Source organism: Thunnus maccoyii, chromosome 15 (assembly GCF_910596095.1).
Source record: "Thunnus maccoyii chromosome 15, fThuMac1.1, whole genome shotgun sequence".
NCBI classification, from domain to species: domain Eukaryota; kingdom Metazoa; phylum Chordata; class Actinopteri; order Scombriformes; family Scombridae; genus Thunnus; species Thunnus maccoyii.
Window position 1 is genome coordinate 11,681,208 of NC_056547.1, and position 18,810 is coordinate 11,700,017.

Here is an 18,810-nt window from a genome sequence, read left to right on the forward strand (position 1 = left end):
TAACTGTTATTTTAAGACAGACTTGGGAAAAACTGTGAACCTGTCCTTTAACTGGTGAACCAAAGAGAATAAATCACAATTTCTAAACTCGACAATCCACACTTGGCCACTTAAATTCATATTTAACCCACAAGCTTATGAAAATTATTATATTATAAATACTTATTTTGCATTTTTTTGAAAATATAAACTAGAGTCGCATTTTTTTTTTCATTTACAGTAAAGATCCCAAACGGCTCCCATCTCATGATATCACCCAGTAGCCGTTGACGGCTCTTTAGGTGACGGATCGAGCCCATTATTACAGTTTTCTTTTCCCCCCCTTTTCATTTATTTTTTCTGGGAGAAAAAAAAGAAAAGGAGTGCAAGTAAGCCGTAAACCTTCTTTGTCTTTACGTAGTCGTATCTTAAGTTAGGGGCGAGCGATTGCAAAGACCTTGTGTGTTTTGACTATGCAGGAGGATAATAACGTTGCTTTAGCCTAGCTGGGTCACTTGCTAGAAAGCTACGCGATAGCATAGCTAACCTCATTCTGCGATACAACCTCGAGACAAGTCGGGACAAGACCAGGTCAGTGGCCGGGAAATATTGTCTATTTTATGCAAACACACCGATCAACTTACATTATATTGAGCAGAAATGATCACCATACTAGCAGCGGACACCGTATTGGCAGCGTATTAAGATGGTATTTTGTGGAGAGGCAGTCTTATTGTTTTTTTTTGGGAAAGGCTGGTAGCTCGTTAGCGTAGCTTGGCTAAAAGGGGTGAGCTATCATTTCAAATGTAAGGTGCAATGTTTTTTGTGAGGTACCACACATATATGTATTTTTGTGATGTTATTAGCTACGAAGTTTGTATGTTATTGATATAACTAATAACGTTTTGTTGGTTGCTAACGCTTGAAGGCTAACGTTAGCGGATAAACGTTAGCGCAGGTTGTGACGCTAGTCGTGTAGCTTTAGCTAATAAAACTATCCTTTTACGATACATTAACTTTAGTAGAACAGGATATTTATTTTGATTTGGTATTGTAGCACAATCAACCCTGCTTTGTCTGTATTGCCAGCGTCTGTAAATGGACGTCGCATGATGGCAAGTTGGCTTAACGTTACACCTATGCTACTCAACCGGTTTGTGTTAACGTTAATATGCACCGGGGCCTGTCTCTCCACCGCCATTTTGTTTTGTTCTCTATAATAAAATATTTTTTTCCTTTCGTTATCCCATGCCCCCCTTTTTTAACGAGTGATAGATGAGTAATAGCTCCACAGAAACGCCCGTTTGCCCGTATCGGTTGTGTGTGTGTGTGTGTGTGTGATTCAAACAAGCAGCTCGACTGGTTGAAGAGCCACAAGCTAGTGTTACCGCAAGGAGTTGAAAATGCATTATGAAACATCAACGCAGTCCCCCTCCCAACGCGAACACTGAGGCCCTGTGTTAGCCAGCTAGCACCAACTCCACAAGAAACATGTCTTGAGTTTGGATAGTCTCATCAAATTTATTTTTTTTTTAATTTATAATGTCTGATCTCTGGTTGCTAATGTCGTCGCTACGAGCCGATGTTGTCCGGACACGATCGTGCATACGTGCTCATAGCTTATCGTTAGCTGTAGCGTTGCAAGGCCCCTTTTTTGTGGTATACGTTGCTGCATTTATGGCTTGGTAGTGAAGCTTGCTGGCCCCAGTTAATCCCCATACAACATGTAGTTGGCCAGCCATCCCACGACCTAATTTTCTAATCTCATCTGGCTATCGAGACACGGTGCAGTGCTGCTGCTCGGTAGTCCCTCTTGTGTAAAACAAAAACCAACAAAAAACCGCTGGGTTGTTTAGTGTAGTTATTTATTTTTCTGCAGTGTGGTGTTTATTGCAAACAGCGTGGATCATTGTGGCATTGTGAGGATTACCAGCGCGCTGTAGAAGGGTATTGGCTTCACATTTCAGAGTGTGTTTCTACTTGTTTGATTGAGATTTTGTGTTAATCCCTGTTTGAATCACTTTGTTTTGCTCAACAAAGCTACACCACTGCTGGTGTGAGCCTTGTTGTAGCCATCAATTCAGGTAGACTAATGGGGCTATCATGACTAGAGTTTTCATCAGTTCGTCTTCTACCTTTTTATTAAACTATACACAGGTCGTTTTGATACAGAATAATAAAACAACAAGGCATTGCTTGAAAGTCTTTGTTGAGGTCTAAAATTGTTCTTCTGGTCATGGACCATTTGGCTCGCATCATTTCACCAATTCATCCAGAGCCAGTGAATGAAATGACTAATGTTATTTGTAGCACAATAATCTTCAGGAGAATCATCTCTCCTCACTAATTGTGCCTAGTAAGAGCTGGGTGGAGTTGGGGCAACAGTTTAACCTGCTGGATTCAGCCAATTTATTCTGAATTGGACAGATGTCAGCACAGTGTGTTTTATTGATGTGCAGTAAAATGAGTTCAAGCTAAAGGCCTGGTCGTTGCCATGGAGCCAACCATGTCTCAAGGCAAGGCATAGAAGAATATCATTTATAATGTGTTGCCATAGAAACCCTGCTTTTGCCCCCCCCCCTTTCTTTTGTACAGTTTTCCTGTGATAAGGTGTGTAGTGTATAGTCTTTCCGAGTAGAATTTACACTGGCATGATGCCGAATATGCCCTAGTGACAATATGTGTAATATCATACACTAAACCACCTGTCCACCCTCCTAAAAGGCTGGAGTAGAACCAGAATTATTTCGGTGGACAGATTGACTGCCTTGGTAATCCTTGCATGCCACATAAAAATGTCACTGTGTGTGAGTGAGAATTATGCCTTATAGGTCAGTACAGTGGTAGGTAAACAGTGAAAACAATATGGCTAAGGGAAGAAAATGGGTGTGTGTAACAACAGGTCATCCCCGAATACCCCCTGGCCTTTAGGTAGTTGTTGACTGGGCTTAACATAACTCCACATCTCTGGATATTTCTTCTATTTTGATATATATGTTTTAGTTGAATGTGCTGCATCATTATTGTGGTCCAGGCACTTTCATCTCTGTGTTGTGCAAATAATAATAAAAAAAAATTGCTTCTACATGTGACAGAGCCCTGTGGGGGAAAAAGCCTAATGTGAAGCAACTTTATTCTGATCTAAGGGCAGGCACACAAACTCATCTGACTTTTTTGCCTGCAACACAATTCCTTATGTTATTCGTGATTGCTGATGTTTTGTAAAGATTGGCTAGTTTACCTAAGGAGTCAGACCCATGGGATCTTACATGACCAAGTATTTTCCTTATGTTTATGGATTGTCTGATTTAAAAAAATGTTTATCTTCTGGAAAAATATAATGGAAAAAGTTACTTTAACTTACCGAGATGTTGCAGGTGTGTTGATGATCACCTAGTGAGGCTTACTGCCTTACTCCAGCTGCATTGCTAGTTTTATTTTGGTGTAGATTTTGCATATTGTTTGAGTTGTTAATGAACTTCCTAATGTCCTTGTTTTTGTTGTGCTGGTTCAGAAGGCCTGCAGCAAGCAAACATGTCTTCACTAAATTGGCAAATATTGAAAATAACTCCAACAGTTAGTTGTTAAAATGTACAAAAATAAGCTGTTTTTATAGAAGTTTATTGCAAATAAATGTTTGAAGTATTTTGGTTTTAAAGTGTTTTTTGTAGCTGTTCTTTTCCATCCATTTAACTTGTGAATGCACATAATTAAATCTAGGGCCATGAATAATCATTGTTGATGTAGCTAATGCACAATGTATAGAAATATGTTTAGTTTAATTGATTAGTTAGTTAGTTTAGATGTGATTTACAACGGGCACAAGAGGGCGAAAAAAAACAATTTAAAAAAAAAAGAGGGTTTGTGTATCGACACGTCTCATTGTGTTACAGACGGATAATTTAGCGAAATAGAATAGAGGCATATTTCATCAGTGAGACAGAGGACAAAAAACCATGTCTGAAAGCCTCGGCAAACAGTGTTGTGTGCATTAGCATTAAGTCTTCATAGTTGGCATGTGATACAAGAGATTTAGGGCCCTGTAAAAAGTGAAACTGCAACACCTAAGTGAAGGTAGTCACAAATGTTCGTCTTGCAATATATCACGTTTCACAGAACAGCCTGTGTTGTGATGATGTTGTGTTGTAATTTACTATACGAGTACTTAATCATACCACCACACACACCTCCAGCTGAATCACCACTGCAGTCAAATCCCGTATTTTAAATCCGTTGGACCACAGCACATGCGGATGTTTTGATTTGCAGCCAGTTTTTGTTTGTGTCAGTTGTCATGAATGCGTGCTTGTGCACTCAATACATTTACTCTCACTTTCTGTGCATGCCTGGTGTCAAATCTTTCTCTCTCTGTCTGTCTCTCCCTCCCAGTCTCAGGGCTCACCATACTCAATGAGCGGACAGCGCAATGTCAGAGCGCTCTGGGCAAACTGCAAAGGGGAAGGAAGGCAAAACCAAGTATGCGTCTCTCAACCTGTTTGATACATACAAAGGAAAGAGCCTTGAAACACAAAAGCCTGTTGGTGAGTATCTTGCTTCTGTTATACCCAAGCTTTTGTTGTACGTCACAACTTACTGTAATAGATTTGCCATGCTATCCGGGTTATTCTTTTTTTTTTAAATCACATAACTGTCAGGCTCTCTGTAAATTCTGCTAGATGGTTTTGTTTTGGTGCTACCTGTAACAATGTAACGTTTGTGGTGTCATTTATCAGATATAGCCTTAAGAAGCAGATCTGCCTGGTCATTTTGATTTATCCGTTGGTGTTGTCATTAAGTGGGCCTGGCTGTGCTGCGTTGTCTCCTCTCACCAAGTGCTTGAACTTTGATGCATTAGCGTACCGTCACCCTAATGACTCTGGTGCTACCGATTTCCAATGCAGGAAATGGACGATACGCTTCATCTCTCAGCTGCCTGCTAACCTGGTTTTGCTGATACGGTTAATATTATTCAGGGATACAGGATGTTTACTTCCATTATTTATAGGCCTTTACACCTGTCTTGTAGAGAAAAGGGTTGCCTATTAGACTGATGCACAACTGTTGCCATATAGACAGAAATTATGCATGGCCTAGAGGGTGAAGGGCTCCTGAGCCTCGTCGTGTCAGCTGAGCCTCGAAGCCACTGAGCCTGACCTGAGACAGAGGCTTACTTGTGGACGCTGTTTGACTTCTGTGCTGAGTCCCCAGTCTATGTTTTATTCAGAAGCTCCCCACTAGATCTAAGCAGCTGTCCCCGTTTCTAAACTACATACTTCCCCCTCCTACATAGTGAAGCCATGCACTGCTGTGGTTTCTCTCAGCCTCAAGGAAACAAACGAGGGATTAATATTCAGCGCAGCTTCACTTTTCAGAATCGGAAAGCTTTTCCATGCTTCCGTGAACATCAATATCCTAATACTTCTCTATAAACCGTAAGTGAAGTGGGTTTTAATGACAACTAAATATTTGTCGGAATCATCAGACTGAAACTAGCAAGTCTCTAGCCTTGTTGGTTGTTCAGAATCCTAATTGTATATCTAGCAAAGTAAGCAGCAAACCTAACATCAGCCTGTCATCAGGCCCCTCCTTACATCCAGTAGATTTAATTGGTGTCAGGTTTCCATGGTCCATCTGTGCTAATGACCTCCTTTCTCTTCCCCATATCAGTTCCCCCCCGCCATGGCCTGCAGTCTCTTGGTAAAGTTGCCTCCGCGCGGCGTATGCCACCCCCTGCCAACCTGCCCAGTCTGAAGGCAGAGAACAAAGGCAACGATCCTAACGTCTCGCTCGTTCCCAAAGACGGCACAGGATGGGCAAGCAAACCGGAACCAGCAGACCCAAAGAGGTAAGTGGATCCCATCCCCCCCACCATATCAATTTTAGACTGTTACAATTACTCCAAATGTCAAAGTGCATTTAGATCTCATCATAAGAAGAGAAACATACATATTGAAGGCTACTCTGAGAAGTTGCTTTATATTAATTATCCAGACACCAGACTGTAATATTGTCTGACACTGTTGTTTGTTTTGTTTCTTTGTTGCCCTGTGCGGTCGCTTGTTTCACCTTGTCTCATAACTGTCTCCCCCTGACTTTATTCTTTCTCTCAGTACCGATGCATTGTCAGCACCGCAGCCGGAACCGCAGCAGCCTGTGGCTTCACAGATGCCTGCACCGACCCGCCCGAGAACCCCGCCGGCTTCAGAGGTACCGACAAACACAGTAAGGAAAATGCTAAATCATCTTCTGAGTTAATAATGTGCTTGGGGATTTACAGCAGCCGTAGTTGACATGTATCATATGGTTATTTGTCTCTTTGTGTGTGTGTTCCCTCCTCAGGCTCTGGCCCCAGCTTCAACCCAGGCCGTAGGGGCAAGGTCCTGGGCACAGGCCAGTGTTACACATGGAACACAAGGGGATGGTGAGTCTTCCTATTTGTATATCTCTCTCACATTTCTCCAGAATAAGCTTTTTGTCGCACATGTGTGATGCTTTCTGCAAAATCATTCTCTCCTCGTCTTGCCTTTTTGCAGGTGGAAAGGGATCAAACCTACCGTCGCCATTCTCTCGCGAGGAATTTCCCACCCTGCAGGCGGCTGGCGACCAGGACAGAGCTGGCAGAGAACAGGGCACTGCAGATCAGTGGTATGGGCCCGGACCAAGCCTCCGCCCCCAGAGTGAGTGACGTCTACTTAATATCCAATAATTGACCAACTTTTATTAAGTGAGTGGTGGTGAGACACTAGATCTGTTTTAAGGAGGAGAGCTTCTTCTATTTATTATGTTACAGACTACAGATTTTGGCTAGTGGTTAAGTTGATAACATAGAGCAACAGGGCAGCTGATCAAATAGTCTGAGAGCTATTTTCCTATTAATTATTAATTTGGCTTGTATTGCTTCAAATGCACAAGATTTTTTTATATATATGTATTCTGTATGTATTCTGGTTATTTTCTTTATTCTTTGGTTTGTGTTGTAGTGTGCTTGCCAAATTAATAATTTAAAATGAATGTAATTTAAGAACCAAGGAAAAATAAAAAAAGATATTCTCCCATCTGAAAGAACTTGAATCCGTTTGTCTTCTGTTGAAAGGATGTGTTATCTCTAAAGTAATGGCTTTGCATCTCTGAGGCATTCAAGACCATAAACCATTCTGACCGCTCTGTCCTCTCTTGTGTTCGCTGTCCTCAGACGTTACAAGCTGGCGGGACGGTGGGGGCCGAGCCCTGGCGCCCACCCTGTCTGGGGAGGGGGCAGCGGAGGGTGGCAGTGGTGGGGCTCTGGTGATGGATGGGGCAGCTGGGGTCCCGCCTCAGAACCCTCAGTCCCACGGGCCACCTAGGAACCCTCCCGCAGGCAGCCCCGCCTTGCCCCTGCCCCAGCCCCCCGTTGGGCCAGGGTTCCCCCAATACCGAGGGATCATGCCTCCATTCGTAAGTTTGTTTTTCTCCGTTTGATTTCAGGCAAATATTATAGTATTTGTTCTCACTTTATTATTATTTTTTTTTCATTTTTTATAGCTACACAACTGCTACGCACTCTATCTGCATCATTTGTATGCAGATAGAGTGCAGAATTACAATTGCTACACTACACAATTTTTGTTTTTAAGTGCTTCCTGTATAGATTAAGGGTTTAAACTACCACAGCTGCTTTTAGAATAAAGAACTGGAGTTTGAACTGGATCTTTTTTTTTTTTTTTCTTTCTAGATGTATCCTCCCTATCTGCCCTTTCCGGCCCCCTATGGCCCTCAGGCACCCTACAGGTACCCGCCACCTGGGGAAGGGCCTGCTCCAAGGTATGTTAAGTTTTACAATTTAGCTTGATTTTTAATTAAATCACAACTGTTCTGCCATTTTGGGCCATGCTGTTTTCTGTATCTTCATCATATCAGTGACAAAGAACCTCCTTCCCTCTTTTAGGTTCGCTCGTGCGCAAGGTGGTCCTGACAGCAGGCCTCAGGGTGGCCCACGTGATGCAGGTGGAGAGGTGGTGAAGCGACCCTCTATCCTAAAGCAGGACGACCTGAAGGAGCTTGACGAGCTGGACCACGATGGAGACGACGGCTGGGCAGGTCGAAAGATGCTCATTCTTATATATACAACTAACCTGTAAACAGAGATGGCTATAGAGAACCTGATATTATTTGGAAACAGTTCCAAATTTATAAAAATAATTAATAAATAATTAATACAGTTGATGCTACAACAAATTAAGAAAAAATAATCATATTGCATCATTTGTAAATCTTTGCTCAAAGACAGTTTTTTCATATATGTGTATATATTTAATTTGTTCTTATGAGTGCAACCGTATCAGTTAATTTAGAGAGCAGCTACAGAGAACTAGCAATGGATAGGCTTTCATTTTTGCAGCTGTTTTACATGGGGTGTGTGCATGGCATGTTGATTTAGTGCTTATGCTGCTAAATTATTAAGGAGCTGACGACACAGTGGTAGTGGGTGAGACTGATGCTTTCTAGCGTTGCAGATGTGTCTATATATCATATTTCCTGCTGATCCAAGCAGAGGGGTTCCAGTCACTACACAGGAGGGAGGGGGGGAAAGGAGGATTGGGTTTATCGAAGTGAAGGATGATGAATAATGTGCCAGTGCACTGAATGCATGTTTGCTATAAACATGGTTCTGATGTATTCTTTATGTCTTACTTTTTGGTTTAATAGGAGCTCATGAGGAAATTGATTACTCTGCCAAGTTGAAGTTCAGTGATGATGAAGGAGATGAGGAGGGAGAAGAGGAGAGAACGGAGAGCAAGAATGACTTGCGGTATGTGGCCAAGTACATTCAGTGTGTGTGAGCTAAACTATAACAATACTGTTATAATTCTTTTTCTTTTTTTTGCTTGACTATACATATCAGCTATACTATAATTTGTTTAAATAATTGGCGTTTTTTTCTCTTTTCCTTAGTGAGCAGCAGAGGTCCCAGGATGCCCCCCCTGCAACCTCTCGCTCTCGAGCTTCAGAGAGCGGTGGAGACACCCGCCGCACCCCTCCCACTAATGCTGACAATGGCTCCCAACCCCCCTCCAGCAAGCCAGGATGGGCCGAGGAGGGTGGCAGTGGCTGGAGCGGCCAGGGAGCACCACCCAACTACCAGGTAGTGTGCTGAACAGCGGCAATAAAGGCTTGCCCAGCCAGGCCATCCTCAAGCTACGAAAAGATAGAAAGAGATGTGTTAGTGTGTGTGTATATGTGTGTGTGTGTGTGTGTCTGTTTTTGTCGGTGTAGATTATTGTGGTGGAGCATGGCTAAATGTGTCTGCCTGTATACAGGGGCGCAGGCCTGGATTGGGTGGTCCCCGGGAGCAGCCCTCCCCCCCACCTGGGCCGCTCCTCGGACAAGGGCCCTACTCCTTTTACCGAGAGGTAGACATCTGGATAGGGCCTCATAGACAAATCATTTCTGTCATTATCTCATCCACCGCCCCCACAGATCTTACGTCATATAGTCATTATAAATCATCTATAGTTTTAAGTTCGCTTTTTTAACTGAAGTTTTATTACAGTTGGATGTAATCATTGCTATAAATTTTCCTCAACAAGATTGCAATGATGTCTTCTGTATTGGTGAGAACTACATAATGGAGCTTCATATTTTTTCTAATGCACTCTGTTCAGGACCGGCCCCACAACCAGGGTGCCCCTCTAGGCCCTGGAAAACCTGGCCCTGCCCAGCACCAGCCAGCAGCAGGAGGCCCTAGCCCTCCTTCCCAGCCTGGCCTGCTGGTCCATGGGGCCCAGGGGGAGGATGAGGATGAGACTTGGCGTCAGCGCAGGAAGCAGTCCTCTACTGAGATCTCTGCTGCAGTGGAGCGAGCCCGTCGACGCCGTGAGGAGGAAGAACGTAGGATGGAGGAGGAGAGACGTGCTGCCTGTGCCGAGAAGCTGAAGAGGCTCGATGAGAAGCAGCAACAGCAGCAGGGCAGTAACGTGGGAGGCAGTGTTGGCACCAGTAAATCCCCGAGCCTTGATGGAAACTTGACAGCTGCCACAGCAGGCAGCCCTAGTCCATCTATGTCAGCCTCTGCCTCCTCCCCCAACATCAGCCAGCCCCCATCCCCATGCGTAGACACCGAGGAGCCTCCAGTGCTGGCTGTGCAGCCGGGGACGGGTCCTGGAGTCAGTGACAGACAGCGAGCCAGCAGCAACAGCAGCTATGACTCCGGCGCAGGTGAGTTTACACATGATCAGTGATGACTGGTCTGAATCATTTGGATCATTAACATCGGTTTTCTCAACACCTGATGTGTCAAATAAAGCATCCACCTCCTTGATTAAAACTCTTTATTCAACCCAACAACCTTCTTTCCTGGTTCAGATACCCAACAGTGTCCCCAGCCTGCTGTGTCACAGCCACAGCAGCCCACCCTGGAGGTACCTTTACCGGGAGAGACTAAGGAGGAGACCATTGGTAGTCCTCGCATTCGTGCAGGAAGTGGAGGTGAAAGAGGAGTCGACCCAGTGAAGATTGAGAATATTGGAGGAGGAGCAGGTCGTCAAGCCGGTGGTCCCCCTGGCCAGGGTTACTCAAAGTACCAGAAGTCTCTTCCACCTCGTTTCCAGAGGCAGCAGCAGGTTAGCATTTGTTCTTGTCATAATTACAGGTGTTACTTGATCTTTTAATCCTAAATGTGTTCGACTCTCTGTTAGATTCAAACTAAACCCCAATATTAAACCCCAAGTGGTTTAATGATGACCACTTAGCAATGATTCACAAGCACTCCACAAGGAATTCTTTGTGTGTTATGGATTTTTGATATTCAAACAATACAGCATCCTCACCAAAAAATTTGGGATGTAAGAAATGCCATTATAATATTCATTTTAATTGTCACTCCATAGGCTTGTCAAAGTACTGATCATGTTATATCGGAAGCAGTAGCTCCATGATAAATGTGGTTTTTATGCCCATTCACAAGTCTGAAAGGTGACCACTTCAGTTGATTAGGTACACTTGTGTCCTCATTAAATCTAGGCAAATAATAGGCAGACACCAAAGGACATTCAGAAAAAATAACCACAAAATTATCTAAAAGGTGCTAGGTAACAGTGCTGGCATGTCTTTATGCATGAATCCTCTTGATGATTCTGTTCTTTTAACAACCTGAATGCGATGCTTTCTATTTTTATATAATTCCTCTTTAGGAGCAGCTCCTGAAGCAGCAGCAGCAGTGGCAGCAGCAGCAACAGCAGCACAGCCAGGCATCCCAGAGCCAGCTGTCCCCCCAGCCCCAGCCTCCACAGGGTCCTTCACCAGGCTCAACACCCCAGCCAGGGCCTGGACCTAAGCAGGGTGGACCACTGTATCAACCCAGCAACATGGTTCGACCCCCGCCTCTGCCAATGAATTTTGACCCTCGCTGGATGATGATGCCCTACATGGACCCTCGCATGATGCAGGGCCGCCCTCCACCTATGGACTATTATTCAGCCAGCATGCACCCATCTGGTGAGTAGATATATCATTATCACTGAGATCTGATTCAACACTTTGAAGATAAAGATTGTGGTTGAATGGTTAAATAATAACTGTATTGACATATGTGAGAGTGTAGCTCTTAACGTATGGTGGGCCGACGTAGTGGCTATCAGGCTGTCCCATCAAGCATCAAACATTGCAATGTCTGTCATTTTAAAAATCCTCCTGTGTCACAGGGCTTATTGGGCGTGAGCGGTCTGATTCAGGGGGATCTGGTTCAGACCCCTTTGACAGGCAGCAACAGCATCCAGGGCACCCTCACCGTGGGACCCCCCCTATGGATCCAAAGCTGGGGTGGGGGCCGGAGGTATTCCCTGGTGGAGGGGAGGGTCGTGGGCTCACCTCCCCACTGAGGCAGAAGCAAGCGTTGGAGGATGATGATGTGGCCAAAGGGCCCAGGTATGGATACAAGCAAGTTTTGAGGGAGATTTAAGCCGAACAGTTTCAAGATGTTATACACAACTAATGTATGATGCATAAATCATTGTGCTGGAAATTTGGAGTTTTACTTTTGTTTTCCTGCCTTGTAGTCGTTGCAACATTTATTGTACGTACTAAGAATAGTATTATACATTTTTTAACGGGAGAATTTTGATAGTGTTCAATCTATATATACTGCATAGGCTTTAAATATTACTTGGATTTGGAGAAAAAGATACTTGCGTAATTCAGATGAAGTGTGTTTAATTTAGTATTTTGTATTCTTACAATCTTCTTTGTCTTAGGAGTGACACTCCTCCACACCGCATGCGAGAGGGTGGATTGGGACCCATCCAGCAGCCCAGCTCTAGCTCTGGGACATCCAATCAGACCCCACCACCAGTCGGCACTCAAGTTGGCACCCAGGGCGGCAGCCACCACCCTCATCACTACATGAGTGGGAGGGGCAACTACAGCAACTTCCCTGATCAAGGTGCGAGGATGCCTCCCCATCAGCAGCCGCAAAGGGCCGGTGAAAGGGGAAACCACCCGCATAGCTTCACCCATCAGGATGAAGGGCCCCCCCGAGGAGCTCAGCAGGGCCAGATATGGGGAGCCCCACACCCTCACTACGATCGCAACGGTCGAGCAGACCTCCCCACTGTTGAGAGCAATTCTCACCTCCACCATCATCACAGCCACCACCCTCAGCAGCCTCACTTCCCTCTCCATCCCCATAAGCAAGAGAACAGCCGCGACAGGGTTGTTGAGGCCCCTGCCAAGAAGACAGATTCCTCTCCCCCACTCCACCAACCTTCCCTCTCATCTTCATGCTCTTCCTCGGCCTCCTCTACTTCTGCCAGGGAAGATGGGAATGTCAAAATCGCCATGCATCATCACCCATCCCACAGAGAGAGTGAAGCTATTGGGCACAGTCTTGGTGAAAGAGGCAACAGTGGTAGTGCTGGCAGTAGCAGCCATGTCAAACAGGAGAAAACCGGCCCAGCATATGCTCCCCATTCCTCCATGACTTCGAGCCCACCTCCCGCTCAGCATGGCAGTCATACTCAGCTTCAGCAGCAGCAGCAGCATCCCCATCCAAAGTCAAACCAAAGAGGGGGGCGGGAGCACAAGACAGAGACCCAGTGGGGCCCACGGCCTGGCAGCAGCAATACAGGTGGGGGGTCCTCTCATGGTAGGAGGGCCAACAATGCAGGAGGTGGGAGCAATTCCCGTGGAGGGGAGGACTCTTCCAGCACTCCATTGGACCACAAGCCCTCCAGCCAGACAGGAGGTAGCAATGCCAACAAGAGGGCTGGTCCCATCAAGAAACCAGTGCTGAAAGAGATGAAGAGAGAGGGAGAAGTTGATGGAGGAGAAAAAACAAGCCAAGGCTTTGGGAAAGATAAAGAGCAAGATGGTGGCCAACCCAGCTCCATGAAGCAGGAAGCTTCCTCCATCTCCCAGAATACTTCAGCTCCATCTGGTAAAGAAGAGTCAACCCAGTCAGCCAAACCCAGGAACGGAGGAAAAGAACGGTCCTCCGGAGGAGGTGGGGGAGGGTCAGGCAGAGGGCCCAAAGATGTAGACACCACTTCTTCAGGATTTTCAGGGTCCAGGAGGGACAGAGACCGCTCCTTTGAGAGAGGAGGCGGCACCCCCCACCACCATGGAGTCTCCACCAAAGGCGGCAGAGGCAGTCGTGGACGAGGTGGGGAGTTCTATGGGCGTGGTCGTGGTTACCGGGGAACCTACACGGCCAGCGCTGGACCTAGTGGTGGCAGTCGGGGCAGAATGGGTGGCAGGAGTGGCAGAGACTACCGCTCGTCTGTTGCTGGTGGCCACCACCAGGAGTCCAAGGGTGAGGGGGCTGGCGGCAGGCATGGTCAAGACCGGTCCCAACACAACCCAGCCAGAGCCAGGAATCGAAGTGAAACCCGCAGTGAGGGTTCAGAGTATGAAGAAATCCCCAAGAGAAGGAGGGAGAGAGGCTCAGAGACGGGCAGTGAGAGTGGTGCAAGTGACCTTGGTCACTCAGACAAGGAAGACCACCAGAAACCCAACACCAAGAATGGCTCGGATAATGCCAACACCACCGGCAGCGGCAACATTTCGTCTGCCCCTCCCAGAGGTTCACAGGCCAGGGTCTTCACCCCCAGGGGTGTGCCCTCGAGGAGGGGCAGGGGTGGAGGTAGTGGAGGAGGAAACATCTACAGGAGTAGTGGCAATGTTGGAGGAACAGCTGGGGGACACAGGGTTGGACCCAGCTCAGCCTCTCACGGTGGGTCCTCCAAGCCATCAGCCTCAGTGCGGAAGCAGCAAGCCCCGGCACAAACCTCTGGGCCCAAAGACTTGAGCCGGGGAGGAAATAGTGGCGAGAAGAAGGACAAGATGGCTGATGGAAGTCAAGCTCAAAGTCAGGGGTCCAATCCCCCTCAGCCATCTTTGTCTGCAGTAACTCCTGCCACTATAGGTTCTACTGAAAATGGAGGGGTTGTTACCCAGCAAGCTTCAACTAACCCTACGTCAAACTCTGGAGGGCCAAATTCAGTCCCTCTTCCTGCTAATCGTGGATTCCCGCCGGGTGGGTTTGAGCGACCCCCCAGACGTCGGCGTCACGGGCGATCCCAGCATCAGCAGGACAAGCCACCCCGCTTCCGGAGACTGAAGGAGCGAGAGAATGCCGCACGCATCAATGGAGGAGTGGGGGTCATCGGAGGAGGAAGACCCTCCTCTCCTTCCCTGAATTCAGTTCAGGACAGCAACGGAGCCCCTATCTCTGCTCCCATGACAGGCAATGCCCAAAATGCTAACCACAACGCCACACTAACAGCCAACAATAACAGTGGTGGAGGGCATCTCAGCAACGCGAACAGCCACCACCATCACCACTACAACCAGGGCAACGCTGGGCAAACCCACCCCCAGCACCACCACAGCCATGGAGCAAAGTCCCCTGACTTCACCAACCAGAACTCGGACCAGGCCAACGAGGAATGGGAGACCGCCTCCGAGAGCAGTGATTTCACAGAGTTCAGAGACAGGGAGGGAGGAGGGAAGTCATATTCTTCTCACCATCACCACCACCTAGGAAGGGGAGGAGGGGGCAGCGGAGGAGGAGGAGGTGTGGTCGAGCGAGAGATGGCGGGAAAAGAGCCCTCAGCTAATAAAAGAAGCTTTTCAAGTCAGCGTCCTGGCATGGAGCGACAGAACCGGAGGGTCAACACTGGAGGAGCAGGAGGTGGAGGGGGAGGAAGAGGCCCACGTGGCCCGCCCGGTGGTGGCTCTGGCGGGCCTGGCAACGGAGGTGGTAACCGCGGGGAGAAGCGGGGCAACTGGCCCTCTCCGAAAAATAGGAAGTGATGGAATATTTCAAAACATTTCAGATGAACCCCACCCACGTTAAAAACCCACCTCTTACATTTTAATCCCTTTTGATCATTATTTCATGGCTTTATTTCATGTTTGCATCCCTAAACATATTAGTGCATTGTACAGTATATGGAGATGGTATTCACATTCACTTTAGCTGCCACCACCCCGGTCACCTTTTTCCCCCCTTGCATCAATCTACTATCTACCGTCCGTTATTGTAAATTTCTCCGTTTGTTCCGTCTTGCTCTCCGTTCAGTTGTCCCCCCCCCCCACCCTCTCCCCCAAAACCCCCCTCCCCCTGCCCCTTTACCTTCCCTCAAGAATCTCACCCCCAGTTGGATTTGACAAGCATGTGGTTCTGCTATGGAGGTGCACGTCGTTTTGACAGAAGACATTCACACAGAGCTACACAAACACACACACACACACACACACACACACGCATAAACAAGCACAATATGACATCTTTTAACACGAAACACATGCAGTCATGTGGGCGAAAAATGAACGTGGGATTAAATTGGCAAAATGTTTGGATTGGGCTAATTTTTATATTTATGTACCTGTGTATATTTCTACCACACTTTGGCCTTTGGTGGTATTCAGTAGTGCAGTTCTGCATTACTTCCCTCACAAAGGGAAAGAGTGCAGCTTCATCTTTTAACAAGAACAATGTACCATAAAATGTTTTTTTTTTTTTTTTTCTTTCTCTTTCTCTCTCTGTCTTTTTTTTTTTGGGCCTTGTGTCAGTTCAGTTTCAGCCTCTGAGAAATGTTAGGGGTGTGTGTTTTGTCTTCTATAAAAGCAGGTCATTAAAAATACCTTTTTACTAAATTTCCCAGTTACTCTTTTCGCTGACTTTTTGGTCTCCTGCAAAGTAGGTCTCTGATTACTGTGATAAGACCCATTGAAGTACTACTGCTCAGTGCTCACCTACACTTACATTGATCTGTCTTTAATATCAGTGTTTCTGCTGCTTGTGCAGATAGTGTGATTTTTCTATTCCCCCCACCCCACCCCTCAAGTTGTTGACTTGCTATCGGTTGGTCCTTTTTAGAAAATAAAGGCTTTTTCAGCCTCATCGTAGCATCCTACTTTACCTGCAGTAAAGTTCTGCACAGTGCAAAAAGTTTTCCCCCAAGGACAATAGTTTTACTCTCTCTTATGATCTCATTCATGAGTTTTGTTTACCCTATGAGGACTGTATTGATAGCTTGATGGCTTTATTTTAACAACCATTATTTCCTCAGTGACATCCATTTTTATGGAAACACTTTTTTTTCCCTCCCTTCAAGGTGAAATACCTTTTCTATCTTGTTAGGGGAAAATGAGTTTAATGAAAATGTAGGTCATGCTAGAATAAGAAAAAGATGTTTGACTTTCATAAAACTGTTTATGCTTCAATAGGTAACTGAATATGTTCTAATAAGCACTCCTTGTAGTAACAAATCCATGGTTGCTGTTTTTTTTTTTTTTTTTTTCCTTCTGTCTTTCTTTGTGTTTTATGTTTTTCGGGCAAGTTACATGTGATGCAACAGAACAGGTACTCTGTCTGGGCCCAGAGTACAGAGCTAGGCTGAGTATTGTACTATTACACCTCCTCTGCTGTCCTGCACGCTGCGATGCACTCTGCGCTCACGTGGAGACTCCTCACGCCAAGGAGGACTACCAAGAGCTCCTTGTCTGAGGAAGTATTTTTCAAAGTGTGCGCGCTCTCGGGATGGCTGTTTCAGTGCACGGTGGCAACCCAGAAGCCCAAAACGAATTAAATTCAGGACTATGCTGAAAGGGTGACAACAACAAAAAAAAAAAAAAAAAGAAAAGAAAAGAAAAAAAGAAGCATCACGCGAAGTCACCTTTCTACAGTTCACCACACGGTTTCCAAGAAGTAACTCGCAACAAATAATGCTGACATGGTGTGTTCAGGAAATATTTGGATTGATGTAAGATAACACTTGTAAACATAGTTTGTATCACACATTAAAAAGACACAAAATGGCACACAGCTTGAAAAAAAAAAAAAAAAATGACAGGAGACAACATCCAAGGGTGAACTAAATCGATATACTCATCTGCATCAATTCTGTCACTGCTGTAAGTTGGGGTTTGTTTGTTTACTGACAACAGTTTGAAGATTGTCTCTGGGATGTTGTGAGTAGGGCATTTGATGATTTGTGTATGTGTGTGTGTGCGCGTGCGTGCGTGCGTGTGTGTGTGTGTGTGTAGCATGTGTGAGTTTTCTGGTGTATGTGTTATAACTCGGGGAAGGGGTGGGGACCAGAGGGTAACATGAATGGCAAGCACTTTCTGCCTTGTTTGCCCACAACTTGATTTAACCAATATTATTAAGACAATTCTACTGTTTTCTTAAATACATCCACATAGATACATTCAGCTGTGTGTATATGTTCATCATCCAAGTGAAGAAGAACATGCAGTGGAGAACTTCACCAGTTTTTTTTGTGTAATTTAAAGCATACATTCTTAAGCAGGCAAGTGAAGTTGGACATTATTATTTTTTCACTATGACTTCTTGTAAGCATGAACACACACCCATGCGTGCAGCTTGCCTTGCCTGTTACTGGTTTATACATCAATAGCTGTACACTTAACACTGGCTCAAAGAGTCCTTCATCCCTCCTTAACTCTTACTGTTGATGTGCGCATTATTGTATGTACCCATGTTAAAAGAAAACAAAAGTAGTGTATTCCAGAGAAATTACTCAAAGATTGTACTATGTTTCCAGCATTACCAAGGTACCTGGAGTGGTTCAAACTGTTTTTAGCATTTATGGTTTTATTAATGGAACCGTAATATACACACATGTATGTATATTGGTATGTATCTAAGTTTTGTCTACCCCAACTTACATTCCCACAAACAAATGTTGCCATTTTTAGTTCAAGGGAGCAATGTACAAGCAGAGAAGTGTCTTATTATAATAAAGTTATACAGAGAAGGCAAAGTTAAATAAACTACTTTTGATTTAATGGAAAATGTAATTGCATTGTCTTATTCTTCTGAGATTAAGTGGAATATTTTGTGTTTTCACTGCAGACGTGTTGCAACAGGTGTAACTAATAACAATGACGGCTTAAGTCTAAGTAAACGTGCCAGGAAGCCATACTGGTGATCCAGTATGACAGTGGCACGTCCCAGTAAAATGCAGGTGTAATTACTGTTATTAGTTACACCTATGTTTGACAAAATGTCCTTACATTTATTTTCTCACCTAAATACAATTCTTAACACATTTAAGAAGAGATATGATGTTAAGTTACCACAAACCTCACTAGAAGTATCTTGAAATCAAAACTTCTGTGGTGGAAAGTAACTAAGTACATTTACTTAATGTACAATTTTGAGGTAATTGTACTTTACTTGAGTATTTCCATTTTGTCCACTACATTTCAGAGGGAAATATTGTAGTTTTTACTCCACTACATTAATTTCACAGCTATAGTTACTGGTTACTTTTCAGCTCAATACTGTAATACATAAAACATATGATCAGTTGATAAAAAATGTGCATT

At 45.1% G+C, this 18,810-nt stretch overlaps 1 protein-coding gene across 5 annotated transcripts; it reads left to right on the top strand.

The window, feature by feature from the left end:
• Window positions 1-243: 243 nt before the first annotated feature.
• Window positions 244-18,274, top strand: prrc2a (proline-rich coiled-coil 2A). 5 transcript variants are annotated; one of them, XM_042435131.1, is made up of 17 exons: window positions 244-368; window positions 4,369-4,520; window positions 5,647-5,824; window positions 6,090-6,201; window positions 6,319-6,400; window positions 6,513-6,656; window positions 7,172-7,413; window positions 7,691-7,779; window positions 7,904-8,055; window positions 8,665-8,767; window positions 8,911-9,100; window positions 9,276-9,368; window positions 9,621-10,173; window positions 10,321-10,577; window positions 11,148-11,451; window positions 11,658-11,880; window positions 12,207-18,274. In XM_042435131.1, exons 2-17 carry the CDS (start codon window positions 4,406-4,408, stop codon window positions 15,262-15,264), a joined length of 5,895 nt encoding a protein of 1,964 aa, XP_042291065.1. In that variant the 5' UTR covers window positions 244-368; window positions 4,369-4,405; the 3' UTR covers window positions 15,265-18,274. The 5 variants fall into 5 exon arrangements, with proteins under 5 accessions (XP_042291065.1, XP_042291064.1, XP_042291067.1 ...); XM_042435130.1 differs by lacking the exon at window positions 244-368 and adding an exon at window positions 382-570; XM_042435133.1 differs by lacking the exon at window positions 244-368 and adding an exon at window positions 382-570 and having other exon boundaries at window positions 6,090-6,186.
• The last annotated feature ends 536 nt before the right edge of the window (window positions 18,275-18,810 follow it).